We start from the raw sequence: 22,371 nt of genomic DNA, 5'->3' as shown, positions 1-22,371 counted from the left end.
CTAGGTTTTAATGTCAAAGATTAAAGTGTTACTAAACCCAGGACCCTGCATTCACTGTATCTGGTCTCCCACAGTACACAGAACATGGAAATGCAATTATTTTAGTAAATATAAACTGCTAAATACTTTTTCTCATCAGCAGTATATAGCAGTCTTGTGACTTCTATCAGTGTCTGGTTAAAGCTTGTAGGAGGAGTTTTAATTCTCCTCTGTCTGTCCTATGAGGCTGCATGACCCCTGACTTTCTGTGTGGACAGTGCTGATTGGCCCTGTGCTGATCACATGCACCCTCCCAAAAAAAAAAAAAAAAAAAAAAAACCTCTCTAGCAATACACACAAACTGAACATGTGCAGAGTACCTCCTAATGCTCTGTACTATCAGGAGATGAATTGGGGACAGTAAAAAAAAGGGGAGGATCAGTGAAGAGAGGATCAAACAGCCTTTTTACACAATTCAGAGGATGAACCCCTTAGGTTCATATTCAGACTGGTTTTACTGTTGTGGGTTTAGTAACACTTTAATTTAACAAGCTGAAGTTAGAAGCTGATTGGCTACTTTGCCAGCTGCACCAGATTTTGCACTCTCCGGTTTTAGTAAATCCAGAGATGTATAGTAACTAAGTAGAACTACTTCACTACTGTACTTAAGTACCGAAAGGCGGTATCTGTACTTTCCTGGAGTAGAATTTTTTTCTCCTACTTCCACTTTTACTTCACTACATTTTTTCAATGATTTCAATACTTCTACTCCGATATTTTTTTTTGTGCTGCATAGTTACTTGTTACAATTATAAAAATTACCACTGCCAGAACAGTAGATGGCAGGTTTCATGAAGCTCAAAACATGTGTATTATCAGCGCATACGAAAATAAATGCAACTGTATGTATAAAAAAAGCTGCATTTGAAATAATAAAAAACAATATTATGTTCAAACTTTTGACTTCTTTCTTTAATAACTACATAACACAGTACTTGTACTTTAACTTTCAGTACTTGCGTAGCAATTTTTTTTTCAAAACTACTGGTACTTTTACTTTCAGTACTTGAGTAGCAACATTTTTAAAAAAAACCACTTGCAATACTTAAGTACAAAAAATGTTGAATACTTTAGTACTTCTACTCAAGTCACTTTTTGATCGAGCACTTCCACTTCTACTCAAGTCACTTTTTGATCGAGCACTTGTACTTTTACTCAAGTATGGGTTTCGAGTACTTTATACAACTCTGAGTAAATCAAGCCAAGTGAGTCACCAAGAAACAAACAATACTGACCACGTATTTCAAAACGATTAGAAATTAACAGATAGGAATGAATAAGCACTGGAGTGGGAATACTTAAAAACACTGCAGTGTGTTTCCACTTTTAGTAGCTAAGGAGAGCAAACTGTGATAAAACTGCACAGAATATTTTTTTTTTATAAGACAAAAACATACTTATCACAGCTATCAGGTCTGCTTCCAGAAAAGTCAGCAGTTGTCTCCATGAATGTTGCCACATTGGAAAATCCTGATGGCATCTCATCCCATTCATCAAATTTGATCCCAGTCCCAAGGGAATATGTTCCTGCAGCACATTCACTGCATGACTGGTTCTTAATGTCCAAGTATTGTCCCGAATCACAAGAAAAAGCTGCAATACACAAATAAGATCTGGTAAATGCAAATTGGCCATGGACTGATGATCAAGAACTGAAAAAAAAATGAATTTAACCAAAAAAGAAAGGTTCATAACCATAACCCAGAAGCTTTGACTCAGCTCCTGAGCCCGAATTTGATGACCTAAAAGCAAAAGCATCAAACCTGGATGTAACAGTGCTAAATAAGTAGCATAAGCCCATAAGCATAACAAATTGTAAGGAATCTTCTGTATTAGATTGCAGTGCATTTTTGCAAAATGTTCATTTTAATTAATGTGCAAGAAAATTATTTCTGTTCTACTTAATATTGTAAGTCTGCAGTGGAAGCAATATTTATTCATTGTAACTTCCTGAATTGGTAGAGGGTACACATTAAGCAGCAAATTATTGTGCACTGCAAGGCATTCACTGGCATTTGCCTTCGTCCACCTACCACAAAATTATATTAGGAATGATATGGCCCCACATAAGTACTTGAAGGTATCTTTTTTTTTTTTTTATGTTATCATTCTAATAATCATTCTGAGTTTATATGATAATTTTTATATGATAATTCTAATGATCATTTTATATGTTAATTTTTATGTGACCATTCACTCAACTAATGCTGGTGACTTATAGTAATTCATAAAATACAACATTTTTAAAACCAGATTCTGAAAACTATTGTCACTATAAGATTTTAGCATATGCCAGGTCATTATAGTTTAGGCAAGCTCACTGAGGGTTATTTACTAAAACTGGAGAGCGCAAAATCTGGTGCTGAATAGAAACCAATCAGCCTCCAGGTTTTGTTGTCAAAGTTTAATTAAACAAGCTGAAGGTAGAAGTTGATTGGCTACCATGCACAGCTGCACCAGATTGTTAGGGCACCAGTTTTAGTAAATTCCCCTCATCGCATCCTTATACTAGGTGTCTGTGATGTACATGAACAGGCTATGGCAAATACGTTGGTTATTTAGCAATAAGTGTGGTTTGGTATCGAATCTCTAGCATCCAAATGTAATTCAGCTCAAACATGGCATAATTAAAATTAAAATGTGTTTTTTTTTTTTTTGTTTTTTTTAGAGCAGAGCAGTCCAAGGTAAACTTGGGCTGCAAGGTAGACAATGCTGGACTGCATAGACTGGTAAGTAAGCCTTTTTTAAGGCTGGATTCACACTGCATTTTTTTTAATGCTTTTTGCAGAAATGCATTTCATTTTTTTAACATGGGTTCCTAAGGAACACGTTCACATCAATGCATTTTTGTGCCTCTGCGTTTTTGGGAAGGGTTGGGGACTTTTTTTCCTGCAAAATGCAGCTTTTTGCATGTAATAAACTTCAATGGATCTGCATCCAAAACGCAAGTAGTGCGTTTTTACTGTAATTTGCAGTTTGCATTTTTAGATCTGTCCAACAACAAATTAAAAAAAAAAACGCAAAATGCAAATCGCAGTAAAATTTCAGCAAAATCGCTGTTAAAAAAAACTTGAAAAGCACAGCAAAAAGCACTACAAAAATGCTCAAAAGCAACATGCATAGGTGTGACTCAAGCCTTATTCTCATACAGTGACAGGTAGCAGATGATAGGAATTTCATTTTAGGTATTAAGGCTGAAGCTTCTCTTAGACCTGGTTCACACCTATGCATTTTTTAGTGCGTTTTCAGTTTTGTAGAAACACACTACAGTCCATTGAGATATGGTTTCTTATGGGTCACGTTCACATCTGTGCATTTTATGGAAAGGGCCAGGGACCAGCAGGTTGTGTTTTTGGTTCCATAGACTTCAGTGGATCAAAAATGTGTACTGAAAAACACAAAATGCACATGCAACCTGCATAGATGTGAACCAGGCCTTAAAGTAAAATGCCGAGTTGCACATTCCTTGCACAACATTGGAACAAAATGCACAAATGCAGCATTATTTTGATGTTTTACATAAAAGGCAAACTAGACCTACAATATATACAATAAATATTATTTATTTATTTCAGGTACTTATACGGCACTTTTCCACTGCAAGTACCGGCTAGTACCGGCTCGGCTCTACTTGGCCCTGCTTGGCCCGGTTTGCTTTTCCACTGCGGTACCGCATGGTATAGTGTCGGAACGGTTCGGTACGGTACGGTATAGGTTTGCTTTTAAACTAAAGTAGTACTAAAGTTAAGTGGGTGGGATAACAACGGGGTGGGTGTGATTCTCTGACCAATCAGTGGCTAGTAGTGACTGCATGCAAAGGATTGTGGGATATGGTACCAGTTTGGTACCTGTTGGAACCACAATCGAGTAGGTACTGTTTTTTCAGAGCCGTACCGTACCGTACCGTTCGGTTCCATGCAGTGGAAAAGCAAACCTATACCGTACCGAACCGTTCCGACCCTATACCATGCGGTACCGCAGTGGAAAAGCACAAAAGCGTGCCGAACCGGTACGGTTCCATGCAGTGGAAAAGCGCCATTACAGCGCTGTCAATTTACGCAGCGCTTTTTACATATACATTGTACATTTACATCAGTCCCTGCCCTCAAGGAGCTTACAATCTAAGGTCCCTAACTCACATACACAGTAGGGGAAATTTTTTTTATACAGGATCCAATTAACCTACCAGCATGTCTTTGGAGTGTGGGAGGAAACTGTAGTAAACCCACGCAGGCACAGGGAGAACATGTAAACTCCAGGCAGGTAGTGCCGTGGTTGGGATTCGAACCAGCGACCCTCTTGCTGCTAGGTGAAAGTGCTGACCACTACACCACTGTGCCACCCATATCAGTGTATGATTTGCTAGATGGGTTAACAAATCTCATATACTATGTTCACAGATATTCACATGCACATGCAAACCTGCAATGCATGCATACCATCGCAATTCATTCCTGCTCTTGCTCATTTTCTTTAGTAAATAAGGCCCACTGGGGCAGCTGTGCGTGGTAGCCAATAAGCTTCTAACTTCAGCTTGTTCAATTAAGCTTTGGCAATAAAAACTGGAAGCTGATTGGTTTCTACGCAGAGCTGCACCAGATCTCCGGTTTTAGTAATTAACCCCCAGTACATTGTAAAGATAAAGCACTGGAAACATGATCTGAACGAACCTAGTTTGGGGAAAACTGTAATGTCACATGCTCACAATAATTTGTTAGAATAACCTGTAAAATATTACATGCTTACAAAAAATGTTACATGCTCACAATAACTACAATGCTCACAATAATAGCTTCTTCATGTTTCTGCTTAGCTGCCAACCAGTTTTCAATTTCTGGAAAATAACTGCAACCAGATTGGTACTAATTTTAATACATAAGGATGCCTTCATTTTTGCAATGCTTTCAAAAAAATATGGGAGGGACAATGCAAAGTCCACTATGGTAATCAGTTTCTAGATGTTATCTTTACTTGGCATTCCTTTAGACCAGAATTTCAAGTCTTTCCTGTAGGACTTGAAGAGGTACATCTTTTCTGTAGAACTTTTACACATATTTAACTTCTTGTGAATGTGACTTAGGGCGAGTGCTTTGTTTGGCATTTGACTGCTCAACAAATTCAGTTCACACTGCATAACCTGAAGCTGCGTGTTTAAAATCACTATAATAGCTCACTCCTCTGCCTGAAACTGTGCCTACAGCATACAAAGCAACTATTTCTGGTGCCAATCTTAAATGAGAATTCTAGTCAGGTAAAAAAAAAAAATGCTGGTGGTATTACGTATATAGACTCTGTGCCTTCGGATAGTTTTGAGAAACAGCAGTGTCAGTGGAAATGGCCTGAGTGTAAAAAGTCAATTGTGGATGAGGTAAGGACCACTGCTGACTAGATTACACATAATAATGTGTGTCTACAAAACAGAATTTAGAAGTGCCATTAAATGTTTCATTTACTAGTACTGCTATACCAAAAACGTCAAAAAAAAGTTCGACGAAACATGCAAAGCTGCCCTCCTAGCTCTGGCTTCACTAGCTAAAGCAGCCTTTCTCAACCTTTTCAACACCGAGGAACTCTTGAAATTACTTTCCAGGCTCAGGGAGCCCCCTGCTAAAAAGTAATATAGCTACAACTCATGGTAAATTAGTGTTATGGACAGTGGGAAGAATGCTCCTTGCACTTATGGTTATTGGGAAGAGTTACCCCTTTACAAACAGCTAAAGAAAAAAAATCAATGGTGCCAGTGGGAACTTATCTGAGGCAGAAGATGCTCATTCCTCAAGAAACCCCTAACAACCCTGTTAGGAACCCTGGTTGAGAAACCCCGTTCTAAAGAGTTACAGACCTCTCACATGCTTCCAACCCGCATATTTGTTTCACTGCCTTTTACTGCATAGTTAAACTTACACATTTTGATGTATATTTCTGCTACTCAATGGCCCTCAAGGATAGCGTAAGTGAAATGGCTAGTGATTTATTTTAGGACCAATTCTGTATTCTCAGGCCCTCTGACAACAGAATATTTAAGGTATACAGGAAAAGTTTTAAACAAGTTTCACTGAACAGAGTTATTTCTGCCATACTGTTGAATACTAAACTGAAGGATGCATAGAATAAGCCAGTCATGTAGTCTCACATAAGTTACGATGGCCATAGTTCAGAAATGATTGTATTTTTAATTGAAGAAACTAATTGCAGAAACTTGTCTTGTTTGTGTCCGCACAGCTTTAACTTTTCCACCAAGCTACCACCTTGCTGCTGGTCAATCTTTTCTGAAGTTTCTCCCTATAGAGTCTGCTTTTTGTCTACAGCTGGCCATATACTAGAAGATTTTCATATGAACATTTTTAAAACAAATTTGCACAAAATTTCTCAGTACATTTTATGACTTGGTAAATGTTAATGAAAAGTATTTAAAAATTGCAGTTACTATTTAACATTCAGTTTTGTAAGGAATGGACCTTCCCGAACAAAAAACACATTTAGGCCTCATGCACACTGGATGTTTTCTAAACTCTCCTAGAAGACATCCTCTTGGCAGCAGCATTTTGGCAGAAAAATACCTAACGCCTGTGTAATGCTTTAGCCATGTTTACCCACACCAAGCGTTTGGGTGATAATTTATTTTGTTGGCCAGAATAAATTATTTATTTTGGCCATTGAAATGAATTATCGCGAAAGCGCAAAACATGCAAAGGGTTAACTCGCATTTACATGTGTTTAAGAGCATCAAGCATTTTTTTTTCTGCCACAACTGTTCTGCTCCTGGATGTACTGGTAGTGGGTTTTTTTCCTGCCTCTAAACTCTACTGCCACTAAATGCTGCTAAAAGCCAATGTGTGCATGGACACATAGGCTAACATGCAGGAAGTTTAGAGGCAAGGAGAAAAACACCAGCCGCCCCTAGGAGCACCTGTAAAAATGTCCAGTGTGCATGTGGCCTTAAAGGTAGAATTTTGTTTGTTCAAGAACAATCTTTTATCCTACTCTTTTGAATTTTCTTATCACTGCAATCAAAAACAAACATTGATTTGACCCCCACTACTGATTAATTAATAATGTATGGCCAGCTTTAGACATTATTTTCTTCAGTCTGCGCACAAACCTGCCCTGCTGTTGGTCAATTTCCCCTTAGGTTTTACAAATACATTTTTAGTGTAGCAAGGCCCCTGCCTGGCTTGTGTTTCCACATTTTGTTTTATTCTACCTGGGCACATTCACATACTGTCCTGATGGTGGCCAATTTCTACCAAACCACGTCTAAGGGCAATAGCACTCATACTTGAAACAAATGGTATATGAGGATAAAGCAGGGTTTTTCCCCCAAGTTGGGGGTGTGCTGTGTTTTGGGTGCACATTATTTTTACTTTTTTTTTTTTTGTTTGTTTTTTTACATTGAAGTGCAGCGAAAAAAGGCAGCTCTTCAATGGATTTCTACAACAGCTACCTGATCTGCTAAAATCACCCCAAGCTAAAAGCTATAATGTAAAAAAAAAAAGGAAAATACCCCAATCATTTTGCATTTTGCACCAAAATGACATCCAGTGAAGGTTTATATCTACTTTAACAGACCTTTCAGCGCCTACAAGCCCTACACTAATCTCTCTCTATGCAGTTTGTTAGCAACAAACCCTATGCTTTCCCTATCACAGCTAAAGCACATTGTCATTATGGCCGCTGTGAACTCACCCCTACATAAAAGGCCCTCTAAGCCAGCTGACCGACTTTCAAAGGTCAGACAGGCACTATTGTTACTATGACAAATTCCTACATTATTTGAATCTGTGAACCTCACTCACAGGATTTGCTGCAAACCTATGGTAGCATCAAACCCACACTATTAACTATAGGAACCTGGAGACAACCGGCTAAAAAAATGTAAAGGAAATAAAAATCACTATGAGGTAAACAAAAAAAACTTGTACAATTAGTAGTGTCTGAACTTATCTCCCTGTTCTATACCATAAACATGAATAATTGGGGCTCATGTGCTTGTGTTTATCTTTAAAGCTGGATTAAAAGACATCTTATGATGATTTGATTATGCTTGCAAATCAATGGTCAGTTTTAGACCTCATGAAAAACAAATTTCTAAATAATCAGGTCAGATAATCAAATTGTTTATTTATTCAATAAATAGTTCTAACTCTTCAGCACTAACTTTTAAGTAAAATAAAGCACACAACCAATCAGAATTCACTCTGGCGATGTCAGATGATAGAAGATACAGTTTTAGACTGGGTGCTTTGAGTTGTTGCAGTTAGGAGTTACCATTTAAAATCAGAACACCTCAATAAGGCCATTAGTAAAAACGTTTTTATTAACAACTAATTATAAACTAAAATGATCACATGCTGCACTTTATTCTTCTTGTCGGGAAGGCACTAGCCATGGTACCGATGAAGCCTCAAGAGGTACACAGATGCCAGTGCTGTCTGATCTACAGCTATTACCCATTTCCCTGTATCTGTTCCTGTGTTGACTTCTGTTATTGACCCGGCTTGCCCTGACCTTGCTTGAATGCTACCTGCCCTGACCTTGGCCTGTTTCTGGATTTGCTCTGCCTCCTGCCCATCTGCCTGATTCTACATTACTGACTTCTTCTTTTATCCTGACAATTTTCTGCCTGCCGTTCATGCCTTTATCTGACCGTCTGTTGCTGACCTGGCTCATCAGACCTTCCATCCAGTTATCCACCTGTCCTGCTCTGCATTCTACCTTGTCCTTCACCTGCTGAGTGCTGCCAGTTCTTCTGCACCTGGTGCCTGAAAAAGTTGCCTGTCAAGTGCCTGCCACCTGCTGTCTGCCTAATTCGGGGGCAGCTGTCTCTGCTGCCATGTGCTGTTCCAGCGACCTGACCAGTCGCACCTGCTACCCACTACCACAGCTGGCAGGACATCTTACAGGCACTCATACCTTGCCGCACTTTCGCGGCCACTGTCACAACATCAGTGGTCTCAGAGCCAGGGCTGTAAGAGAGGCCTCCCTTTATACATCAGGCTCTGCCACAAGGTATGTGACACTTCTTCACATCAGATCAAACAATTTGTTAGAATTTAGTGATCACATAACAAAAATAAATAGAATAATCTGTCACTCTCTGATAAATTTGCATTGAAAAGGATGACATAAATGACAGCTTTTTATTAGAGGGTGCTAACTCAAGAGTGATTACCATGTCTGGAATGCAAAGTGAAAAATCCCTTAAGGAAGTAACTGAACACTATTCACTAACTTGGGGAAAACATACAGAGGCTGTCTTCAACCAACCGGTTAGTAATTCGTTTTCAGCATTCTTATGTGAATTATTCTACTTAAAACAAATGTGTTTAACTACTTGTAGCTTGTCAGTTAAAAATTATTTTAACAGTTTTTGCTGAACTATTAACGTGGCTATAGATAACAGATAGACTATTGCATACATTTGCTCAGTGTATGCTCTGGGCATTCATCCCTGAGCGCATACTGTCCTAAATGTTAGAATCACTCAGTACATCATCCAGTACCGGCACAAGTTCATCCAGCACCCAGGGCAAAGATGCCAAACTGCACCCCACCCCATTCATGATGTGTAAACTTAGGGGATCCTGCGCCCAGCAGTCACTCGCTTGTCAAAATCACTGCCGCTATCACTACTCCTGTCAGCCTTGTAACAGAAGGAAGGTGCCCCCATCCCTACAGTAAACCATTGCGCCCAGGGCAGAAGCCCCTTCTGCTCACTCTTGTCCTGGCCCTGACATCATCCAACCTCGTCCAGCCAAAGCAACATTCAGCCACTTGTAGTGTGTTACTGGTTGCTGGTAGCAGGGCTGGACAGTGCACCTGTGCCCTTCTCCAGCACCAAAACGCCAGGATCTCATGCAACAGGGCTAAATACCCAAAGTGCATGAAACCTTAGTTCTTATGCTCATATTTTTTATTAGAAGGCCGTAGTTTACCTTTAAAGAATTTGTCTGATGACAGAGTTTTTTTGGCAGTCACCTAATTTGCAACATACTGCAATCAATGTGATTCCAATGAGATAACTGTAAACAAGCAGTAGCCCTAGACTAAGACCTCATGCACACAGGGCATTTGAAAAAACGAGCTGCAAAGCCAGTTCTGACACCAGGAAAAAGCAGCTGTAAAACGTACTTTTAGAAGCGTTTTGTATTGGTGTTAATGCACGTTTTAGCCACATTTAGCAGCGTTAGTGTTTAGCAGTCTTTCTCTACCCTCTTCTATTTTTCAACCTCAAATCCAACTACTACAGCTTAAAAACATCTCAGGTGGCCTAACGCTGTATGCGGCCTTTAGCAGCGTCAGGTGTTTTTACAGCCGTATGCTGCTGCTCCAGAACCCACTGGCCCTTGTTTTTTTTTTTACAGCTTGAAAACGCCTATGCCACCTACAGCCCCTAAAAGCCTGTGTGTGCATGAGGCCATAGAATAAGATGGAGGAGCGGTTTCAAGCTGCAAAAAAAAAAAAACGTCTGATGCTCCTAAAAGCAACTGTAAAAACTCCCTGTGTGCATGAGGTCTAACTGTGCACACAATCCTTGATCTGGAAGGAGAACCTATTTACGGGAACTGATCCGCAGCCTCTACATGGATCTAAATGCAGACTGACATTGCAATTTACGTATGTTTATTATTGGTAAAATGCAATGTCATTTGAATCAAATACTTATCTAAGCACCCTTTATGTTGGTATATTCAATATAATTGAACTTAATTTTTTGAGTGAAGGGGAATACTCAGCATGAATTAGGAAAACATGTTGGGTGCAGATTTGAGGATCTTGCGTGGTTGAGGCTGTATAACTTGCAACTACTGGCAATTTAGCAAATTGCCATGGAAACTGAACTGCAAGTGTCTTGATCATCGATGAACAACATAATACACAGAAATGAATAAAATAGAACTATTATAAATGAAGCAAAGAACAAAAGTCCAGTTCGGCTTATCTGCCTAAAAACCTAGAGATTAAAAAGGCTTAATGGCAAGAGAATACATGACAGATGTCTGGATGTGGGCTCTCCGTTACTGGCACAGCATGATAATTAGAGATACATTAGGCTAGTTGCGATTTGGTTGATTGGAACACAACAGCTAAAATATTTATCTATTCTGATAAAAATATTTAAAAGCGATGATAAATACATATGTTATAATGACCACAGTATCTTAGCGCCAAAGATGTCCTAATATTAGGTTACTTGATGTCAGTATGTATATAAAGCACACTTGTCCTTCACAAATCTACTTTAGTCTTGTCTGTTTTGTATTAATATAGGTTAAACCCAGGCAACCAGTGGAAATATAGCATTTCTGTTTTCCGTTATGATGTTCAAAATGTAGTGATGGGCAGAACACCCCCCCTGTTCGGTTCGCAACAGAACATCTCGAACATGCAAAAAGTTCTAGCGAACACGCTATCTCTATTAAAGTTTATGGGACGTCAGAAAGGGGGCAGTGTCAATGTGTGACATAACCCGTTGGCCTCGCCCCTTGCCTATAAAAGAGCTGTCAAAGCTGAAGAGCAGGCATACGGCGGGTAGCCTCTGAAGAGCTGGAAGCGTTTTTGGATTTCTTTCTATTTTTCTGGTCTGGTGGGTGTAGTGATTGACAATGGATTTACATCAAGGGACACAATTTTTTTTTCTTTTTAATAAAGGACTTGTCAAAAACTGTGTTCTGTGGTTTTTACTTTTTTACACTTGGATAGGGGTACTATATACCCGATATCCATTCACATGGTGGGGGCCCGGGATCTGGGGGCTTCCAGATTCCGATAAGCCCCGCACCTGCAGACCACCACAACCACACCCCAATGTTGTCGGGAAGAGGCCCTTATCTCCATCAACATGGGGACAAGGTGCTTTGGGGGCACCCCAAAGCACCTTCCCCGTGTTGAGGGCAAGTGGCCTGGTATGATTCAGGAGGGGGGGGTGCTCGCTCTTCCACCCCCTTTCCTGGCCTGCCAGGCTGTATGCTTGGATAAGTGGGAAAAGTGTTTTGCATAGGTCGCAGAAAAAAGTTGGTTATATGGAGGGTGAATGATGCACAAGGTAACACATAAATGATGTGATAATAGGTCAATTTATTATGATAATTTTGTGTGAAATGCACACTGTGCAGTACAAGTCATGATGTTTCAACGATAAACAGAAAACAAGACGGACAACATGTAACAAAAATTGGATAAGGGTCTGGTATGGACCCCATGCCATTTTTTTTTCATTTTGGTTTGGAGTTCCCCTTAAAATCTGTACCAGACACAAAGGGCATAGTATGGATTTTGGGAGGACCCCACGCCATATTTATTTTACATTTTGGCCTCGGAGTTCCCCTAAAATCTATCTTAGACCCAAAGGGCCTGGCATAGATTTTGGGGGGACCCCATGACATTTTTTTTTTTTAATTCTTTCATAGGGTTCCCCTCAACAACTTAAAACAGGGCACTTTCACCCCCTTCCTGCCCAGACCAATTTTTAGCTTTCAGTGCTCATTGGCATCTATGGGAAATATTGGTCAGCTTGACATGGCACAGCTCCCGGTCTTTAACATTGGTGTCTATGGGAAATATTGGTCTGCCTGGCATGGCACTGTTCCCTGTCTTTAACATTGGCATCTATGGGAAATCTTGGTCAGCTTGGCAAAGCACTGCTCCCTGTTTTTAACATTGGCGTCTATGGAAAATATTGGTCAGCTTCACATGGCACTGGTCCCGAACTATCAGGGACACAAAACTTGGCAAGACCCAGGACTACAACATACATTTTAAAAGTGGAGTATGCCTGTACACTACACTGACAGCACTAAACTGACTTTACTCATTGTCCACTAACTGCCTGCCTAATCTCTATTGTCACACACTACACACGGCTGCCGTATAAGCGGCAGCCTTACATTGTGTGGGGCAAGACATTGTTCTGTGAATAACCAACACATACAGGTCAGGTGCATGTTTTGGCCAATCATCAGCAATCAATGCACTGCAACAGTGCATTGTTCCTAAAGCAACAGTGCATTATGGGGCGCTCATCGGCGGGCAAACTTCCCGTGCGGACACACGAACAACTGATGTTCAAGTCGAACTTACATTTGACTCGAACACAGAGCCCACCCCCATCAAAATGCATTAACCCACTGCAATCAGATTTCACCTTTTAGAAGTTTAAGCTAGAAGGTCAATAAAAGATGAATTCTTATTGATAGACAAGGCCGTATATAAGGGGCGGGGGGGGGGGGTTGGGGTGTTTAACCCCCCCCCCCAGTCTCTGTCCATCTCCTATAGTATGCCTGCAGTCTCTGACAATCTCCTGTAGTATGTCTTCAGTCTCTGACCATCTCCTGAAGTAGGTCTTCAGTCTCTGACCATCTCCTGTAGTATGTCTGCAGTCTCTGACCATCTCCTGTAGTATGTCTTCAGTCTCTGACCATCTCCTGTACTATGTCTGCAGTCTCTCACCATCTCCTGTAGTATGTCTGCAGTCTCTGGCCATCTCCTGTAGTATGTCTGCAGTCTCTGACAATCTCCTGTAGTATGTCTTCAGTCTTTGACCATCTCCTGTAGTATGTCTGCAGTCTCTGACCATCTCCTGTAGTATGTCTGCAGTCTCTGACCATCTCCTGTAGTATGTCTGCAGTCTCTGACCATCTCCTGTAGTATGTCTTCAGTCTCTGACCATCTCCTGTATTATGTCTTCATTCTCTGACCATCTCCTGTAGTATGTCTTCAGTCTCTGACCATCTCCTGTAGTAGGTCTTCAGTCTCTGACCATCTCCTGTAGTATGTCTGCAGTCTCTGACCATCTCCTGTAGTATGTCTGCAGTCTCTGACAATCTCCTGTAGTATGTCTGCAGTCTTTGACCATCTCCTGTAGTATGTCTGGCACTAAATCAGTGTTTTTCAACCTTTTTTCAGTCAAGGCACCCTTTAAAAATTATGAACAGTCTTGAGGCACCCCATTCTAAAATGTACAAACTATTCTCATAGTTTTACATAATGCAGCAACATCCACACATAGGACACCTAACATTAGAGGTATTTTATTCTTCCAAAGCAAATATACTTTTGCAAACCTGTACTGACTAGTATTCCAGTGTTTCTCTTCTCCTTCAGTTTTTCTCCATCACTCAACTAATGTGAGACCAATGCTGATGGAGAGGGGCAGGGGAGGGCCAAACAAGGATGCTATGCAGGTAACTGACATCCATCTTATCAACTGATGATGTCATTGGTTGTTAGGACGCGGGCAGCTAGAAGGTTGTATGGTTGCACAGTGAAAACCTGTGGCTTTGTGTAACTAAAAGGAAGGCTTTATCCATAGGCTGGCTCCCCCCCCCCCTTTTACCACTTGGTACCTGATGCTGAACCCCCCCCGGACAAAAAATTATCTACGGCCCTTTTGATAGATATAGTGATACCACTGTTCATATTATTTATTTTATTAGGTAATTATTACCTAATTATTATTCTCTGCTATCATAAACAGCATTTAGAAAAATGTCATGCAGCAAGTAAAATAGTATTTTCCAAGTTAAAACAATGGCATCGTTTAGTCAAATTAAGTTGAATTGTTCACTATTGGGCTCATTCATACATGAGGTTTTGAGGCAGCAAAACCCCATGGTTGAGATGCCCCCCAACCATTACCCTCTTTAGCTGCAGAGGCAGCAGCCAAGGGTGTACACATACCGCCGCCTTGATAACTTGCTTCGCCACTGCGGCAGGAACTATGTACCCTGTCACTCCGAACAAAAACGCTCTGCAAGTGCTCTGCAACTGTGATACAATGCCTCCTTACTGTCTGTCAAAGAGCAAAGCACGTGTGGACGAGTACTTTAAGTGATTCAGGAGCAATAGAATTAAGCTGGTAATTTGCATACAATTAGAAAATCTATTTATGTATAATTTTTTTGGGAGCATTGTGTAACATTTATGGATTTTTAAAGCTGCACTACAGGCTGGAGAAATCTCCAGATGTGTTGCGCCTCATTCGGCTGTCTGCTTGTTCTTGCAGGCTCCATGTCAATCGAAAGGCAAATATAACTGGAAGTAAGAGTTAAAAAAAAACAGAGTGTACCTGACCGTGCAAATAAAACATTGTTTATTGAATAAAATGAAGATAAATTTCATCTACAAAGAAGTGAACGTGATGAGAGCATGTAACCAGGTAACTTAACTCCCATCAGATGTCAGGTCACAATACAGATGCAAAGATTATTACTTCTGGAAAGCCGCTAAAAGGGAAAGATAGCATGCAGTGATGGAAAAAGCTGTGAAAGACTTTGGGCAAACCAGGGGTAAAACATACCAAAAATCATCCAGCGTTCAATTGGAGGCATAGCTTGCAACCTGGAGGAAAGTATCTCCAACATCTGATATACTCTGTTTTGTTTTAGTTATACTTCCTCTTATACTTGTGTTTGGAAATAAATGACCCTTAGCAGTGAGCCCCCATTTAGGGGATGATGAATTGCCAGGGAATTACTTGTTCCTCTGGCAGCATTCACTTTTCTCTACTACCAGCCACCCCCTCAGTGTCTTCATGTACATTGCAGAAGGACTAGTCCTGAATCTAATCCCATTACAGACCTGCGACTGGTCAATCAGCGAAGAGCACTGGCTTCGGTGGATAGGTCACCTAAAAAAAGAGGAAGCCTGCATTACCTTATTCCAATCCTCAAAAACATCTAACCCTTGCAGTGCGGAGGGAGATCCCTTGCAATCATAACTTTTTCCAGCCTGGTCTTCTGCTTTATTAGGCTTTTTTTTTTTTTTACTTTAGCCAAGTCTACAATGAACAAAGGTTTTCAATTTCACGGCAAGGAAGAAAGGAGCGCTAAAGCCATACCAATATAAACCTTTATGTTCCAAGGGTGCCTCAATCTTAAAAAATAGAGTTTGGACTCTCACAATAAGTTGCTTGCCTATGATACTTTTGATAATCTCTTAATTTATAATAAAAGAATTAGTGCCTGTGTTGACAAAAGCTGGATTTGCCCATCAAAGCCTTTCATTCAAATGTCGCTTAAGGTGCATTTGGCCTGCTTCAGCTGTTTTTACATTCCCATTGACTTGTATAGGGAAAGAAGCAGTTTGAAGCAAAAAAGGGTCCCTGGACACTGGTTCCATGGGTAACTAATGACCCTTTGGAGCACTGTACCTAAGACCAAAGTGAGTGTAACCCTCATTGCCCCAGCACACTGAAATTCCCTGCTCCTAATAAGGGATCATAAAACTGTTTCCATTATTAATTTCCTTCAATAAGTTGTATGCAACTGGGACAGCTCCTGTATGTCTCCTTGGCCTCTTTCCACTGTCTAAAACTGAGACTATTGATCCATACTACTGTTATAAAGACTACTTTATAAAAGAAATTACTACTATACATTCTCAGTTGGTTTTAAGAAATATTTGTTCATTTTTGAGCACTCAATTTCTATATTTCTATTTTTATAATAAATTGGATTTTACAACTTGAAATAAATTGAGCCAAAATTAGCTTCAGAATCTTTTTTTGTGTACATTGTTGTAATCAAAACCAAATGAAAATAAAAGGCTGTTGTTTTTTTAGGAACTCTGGATTTTTTCAAATTTCTACTGAACAGCGAAAACTGTGTTTGTTTAGGAAATCAGATAACCCGGAGAAAATATTCACTTACCCAGTAAGCACATACACAATTCACAATACCTTGATGCTGAATGGCAAGCATTGGCTAACCTTATTTTCTAATATGAATCTCTGGTCAGTGACTCAATGGGGTTAATTTATTAAAGGAATGGAGGCTATTCACTGAGCTTAGTAAAAAAGATGAAGCTGGGTTTACTTCATTTAACTAATTACATGCTAGCAAAAGTCCTTTTTATTTTTTTTATTATATTTTATTGACTGCATTTTCAGATATAAACATCACCATAGAGTATATAAAAAAAATTTAAAAAAACACGGTCTAGCTCACATTAGGCAAAATGGGATTGTGAAGTATAAAGAAACAATCAGTGTAGTCATCACAAAGTATGAATAAAAATAACAGACAATTTTAAAACAGAGGTCATAAGTGACATTTGGTAAGAATCAACCCTCCCTGAGAAAAGGGAGGTGTTGGAGACATGGTGAACTGGTTTGGTTAGGTATCAAGCCCTTTTTTTTTTCAAATTTTCTTTCCATAAGATCTAGAATATTTAAATAGAACATAGGTTCACGTATAGCTTTTAAAGTGAACATTCACTTTTCTAAGTGAATAGATAGATCAACTCCAACATATAGACTTATTGTGCTTGGTTTATGGAAAGAGTAGAAGGAAATGACTCTGTAAAGTGAATGTTCACTAAGTTTATTAAATAAGATGAAATTGTGTTCTCCTCTATCATGTCTTAGCAAAATTCCATTTTTTTTTTTTTTTTTATCTCCCTCATACATGTTTAAAGTGAACACAAGTTCACCTTATTTACTAACTCCTTAAGGACAAAGGTCCAAACAAGTCCTAAGGCTTGAAACCAGTTTTGCAGTTTTGGCGTGTCAGTATAAATGCACGTGTCTTTGCAACTACTTAGTGTATCCAGGTGAATTATACCTTGTTTTTTCAGGACAAATTGAATCATAATTTGATGGTAAATGGAAATAGATATGTTTTACTTTTTATTATCAAAGAAAAACTAACCCATAATAATAAAAACATTTTTTTTTTAACCTTAATGGTATATTTCTTTCCATTACCATAACCCAAAATTATCTCTCCTACTTCTGGCTATTGCAGTGATAACTCGTATGTGTATATTATTTGTTGTACTTAGTAGGGTCCAGAAACAAAAGTGTGCATTTTGCTTTTTTTTTATCCTACCAAAAACACAATGACACTGTAAAAAAAGTTTTTTTCATTTTACCAAAAAACATACTGACCCATACATATTATAGTGGTCATGAGTGAGAGACCAAGAGTGTGCTCCCAGCATAAACACAGGTACACACATATGCAGCCCCACAGAAAAAGGCCACACATGTGTACACTAATCAGCCGGGCACTAACATTCAGGCCCCTTTCACAAGGGGCGCCTCCTTGAAGAGGGATCCACTTGCTCAGAAGGGGATCTCTCCACTGATCTCCGTTGAGCAGGCGGATGATAGGTCTGTGTCTGCTCCCCTATGCAGAGCAGACACGGACAAAGCCTGCTCTCCTCTATGGGGCAATCAGATGGAAATGTACCACCTGTCCGGTTCCATCTAATGCCATCCAATCCAATCCACCAGACAGATGGGGAATAGAATTTGATCAGATCGCAGCAGGTGTCAGCATACATGTGCCCGCTGACATCCGCTGGTCCATAGAAGAGGGTCCTATCACATCCGCTTGAAAAACTGACCGGTGAAACTGATCGAATCCCCTGTGTTAAAGATAAACAGCCTCTATTCTTTTAGTAGATAAAGCCACAGGAATAGCATAGATGCCAATCAACAATCATTTAGATCAGCAATGACAGCCCCAAATTTCGCCTATAGTGGTGTTTATCAGATACTATGGGGGTGATTTACTAAGGCTAGGTTCATACTGATGTGATTTAAATGAGTTTTCTAGTGTGATTTCTAGTATGCTTTCAAGGATCAGTTCCAGTGTCAGAAGCACAGCACAGAATTGCATTGTCTTTGAACAGATATGCGTTTTGCATGCGGTTTCCATTCAACTATATGGAGCTCGAAATTGCACCCCAACGCTTCAAAGACACACACAGGACCCTTTTTAAAATCAGATTGCATTCGAACTGCATATGTGTGACCGTCCTCCTTTGAAAATAATGTTATTTTACGTGTCATGCGATTCTATGTGTTCTGGAATACATCCTAAATCGCATCAGTGTAAACCAGTGTTAAAAATGGAGAGTGCAAAATATGGAACAGCTGTGCATGGTAGCCAATCAACTTCTAACTTCAACTTGTTAAATTAACCTTTGACAAAAAAAAAAAACCTGGAAGCTGATTGGTTTCTCAGCAGAGCTGTACCAGATTTTGCACTCTCCAGTTTAGTAAATCAACCCCAATGGGTATTAGATTGTTTGCAACTATTGCAACTATTAGCCATAGTAAATTAGGACATTTAAATATGTCAAGAAGAAGAAGAAGAAAGTCAGCTGACCAGCTGACACCAATAGAGTGCAGGGGGAGGAGAAGTTCTCCCCTCTGCGAGTGCGAAGAGACACCAAATGCTTCCTGTTCCTGCTAGAAGAAGCGTGCCTGCCTGCCTGGAGTTGCTGAGTGAAGGGGATTCATAATAATCGTCTGACTGCTAATTGTAAGTGAACTTGCCTTGAATTTTGATCCCAAACTCCACCCTTGCTGGCTTGCTGCCTTAATGATCCCATGCCTGCCACAGAACAGATCTCATCCCTATCTACAACAGAGGTGTTGGGGGGGGTGTAGGGATGAGATCTGCAGTGGTGGGGGGATGGGATCAGTGAGACAGAGGTGGTGGTGGTTGGGAAGGATGACACCACATAAAACCCCTCCTCCACCATCGCCCCCACTGATCCCTCTCCACCATCACCCCTACACCACCATTGATCCCACCCCCCTCCCAACCATAAACCCCCTCACTACCACCATTGATCCCACCCCACCATCCACCCCCTCCTCACCACCGCCACTGATCCCACCGCCCTCACCATCGCCGCCACTAATCTCACTCCCCCTTCACCACCATCACCATCTCTGATCACACCCCCCTCCCCACCACCGCGCCACTGATCCCTTGCCTCTCCCCACCATTGCCGCCACTGATCCCAGCCCCCTCCCCACCATCACCGCCTCTGATCCCACTTCCCTCCCCACCACCGCCGCCACTGATTCCACCCCACCACCGCCACTGATCCCACCCCCCTCCCCACCATTACCGCCTCTGATCCCACACCCCGCACCATCCGCTGCCACTGCTCCCACCCTCCTCACCACCATCGCCATGGTTGGTGCACTATTACTGATCCCATTCCCCTCTTCACCAGCCCTGAAACCAGAAACAGAAATGTTTTACTTTGTTGCAAAAAAAAAAGGGTCAAAAACATGCTTTTTCGGGGGGGGGGCCTTCATGATTTCTTGCATCGGGGCCCTGAGAAATCTAGTTACGCCTCTGGAGTAAACAATTTCTGCTCGGTTTCCTAGTTAGGCCCTAGTATCACAGTTACAAATTAACCATCTGTCTCCATAACCTGGATCTTAGATACTTTTATCTACAACATGGTACAAGCAATGATTTATTCATGATGTTATGAAAGGCGGTGCACTCACTGCAATGCATTGTGAGCAGGCACAGCGCTGTTCTATAAAAGAGTGTGAATCCAATCATTTTAACAGACAACTGCACTCTGTAAATTTTATCTTCAACAAGCAGCTTTTGCTTGCTTATTAGAAAATAAATCTCTACACTGCAGCAAATTTATGTAATCAACATTCTGATAAACAGTGGCATTTATAATTAACGGCTCCAAGAACAAAGTTCCAGCCTTCATTTGCTGCTTATAATGTGTTTTGTTATGCTGCATTTAAAGAAGTCTCAGCAAGAATTGGAGGTAACTCGCTGGTCTATAGATTCATTTACATTATAATTTTTTTTTTTTTTTTTTAAATCGGTATTTTGGAATTGAAAGGCAGAAACATTGTATTTTTGCTTGTAAGCTTCACGTGTAAGTGAACCATGATTTTTGGGTGTTCTCAAGGGGCAGTTCCGGCAGGGCCCCTCTGCAATTTCCTCCCGCTGTCATTCTTGCTCATTTTCCCCTGTTTGGTTTTTCGTTTTCTTGTCACCTCCTGCTGTCATTGTCTCCCAGGACCTCTATATTATACTCTGGCCTTCCACAGTCATTCCCCGACCTCACACTGCCAATTTTGCTCTCCTCCTCTTTTCATTCTCTCCTTGCGACAAGATTTAACAAGTTGAGGTGATAGTAAAGGATCAAATTTTATTTTTTTTAAAAAACAAATATGTCATACTTACCTGCTCTATGTATGCAATGGTTTTGCACGGAGCACCCCCAGTCCCCCTCTTCTGGATTCCCCCAGCCGGAGCTCCTTGCTCTTCCCCCTGCCGAGTGTCCACCATAGCAAGTTGCTTGATCTGGAGGCACTCATACAGCTCACTCCCAAGCCTGCTCAGTGGGTCCATAGACACATAGAGCACAGCTCGGCCCTGCCCCCTGCTCCCTCATTACTGACTGTGATTGACAGCAGTGGGAGTCAATGGCATGCATGCTTAACCCGGGTGTGCACGTGCTGCCCGAGACTAGCCCTGTCAATCACAGCTAATTATACATTCATCCTATTGTTAGCAGAGAGGTCAGCCAGCAGTGGGAGCCAATGGCATGCATGCTCAACCCGGGTGCTCAACCCGGGTGTGCACGTGCTGCCCGAGACTAGCCCTGTCAATCACAGCTAATTATATATTCATCCTATTGTTAGCATTGAGGTCAGACCGCAGTGGGGGGAGGGGGGTGCACCGTTGACCACAGTAGCTCAGTATCCACAGTACCAATCAAAAAAGTCCTACATGCACTTCCTCCTCTAGGAGACTTTCAAGTATTATGGTAGGACTTTTATTTTATTTTATTTATTTATTTTTTTTAGCAATGATCAGCTTAATTATTATTATTTTTTTTTTTTAGCAATGAACAACTTAATTCATTTCAGTTAGTCATTTTTAAATATGTATTATTCAGAAAGGCAATCTGGTTTACTACAACAATGCAGAAATTGCCATAATTTCAACCCTTATTTCTAATACTTTTACTAAATAATGCATAAAAATATAGATAATGTTTTGTAAATAGATAAATTACTGTTTTTTTTTTATTATTATTTTTTATTGGAAAATATGTTTTGTGATCTAAGATATTTATGAACTAATCCTTACTGTCGCCACTCACAGGACAACTCAAAAAGCACCGTGTTAGCCAGTGTCAGCAAATGAAAGGTTGATCTCGTTTGGATCTTGGGGTATATTGTCCACATATATATTTTATATATTTAGTATACAGTGTATGTAGCTCAGTTTGATTGCTTAGATCTTACTTAAATTGGCCATATACATGTGTGGCTGACCTAAATACTTAGATTCATTAAGGCTTATACATACAGACATAATTTTATAGCGTTGGTTTTTTTTTTACCAACTCAACAATGACTCATTATGATTCTTGTCAAAGCTTATAATGTAAGTGTCCAAGTGTGCACACACATATGTGTTCACCGCCATTGCTTTTAATTGATGAAAATGTCCACTGTCACATTGTTTGGCCTTCTGGTTGCACTGGCACTCCAAGTCAACAAAAATAACTGAACAAACACTCAGCAAATGCTATGTAGGC

The 22,371-nt window shown here is 40.4% G+C and overlaps 1 protein-coding gene across 1 annotated transcript in view; it reads right to left on the bottom strand.

Annotated features, from left to right (window-relative positions):
• ELAPOR2 (endosome-lysosome associated apoptosis and autophagy regulator family member 2) overlaps positions 1-22,371 on the bottom strand; it is a 161,129-nt gene that overhangs the window by 77,366 nt on the left and 61,392 nt on the right. The window contains exon 3 of the mRNA XM_082253203.1: positions 1,437-1,632. Coding sequence (XP_082109329.1) covers positions 1,437-1,632 — 196 coding nt within the window. The remainder of the gene's footprint in view (positions 1-1,436; positions 1,633-22,371) is intronic.

Source organism: Pelophylax lessonae (assembly GCF_965119305.1).
Source record: "Pelophylax lessonae genome assembly, chromosome: 4".
Taxonomy (NCBI): domain Eukaryota; kingdom Metazoa; phylum Chordata; class Amphibia; order Anura; family Ranidae; genus Pelophylax; species Pelophylax lessonae.
Note: the sequence above shows the minus strand (reverse complement) of the source record. Positions and strands in the feature narration are given on the sequence as shown.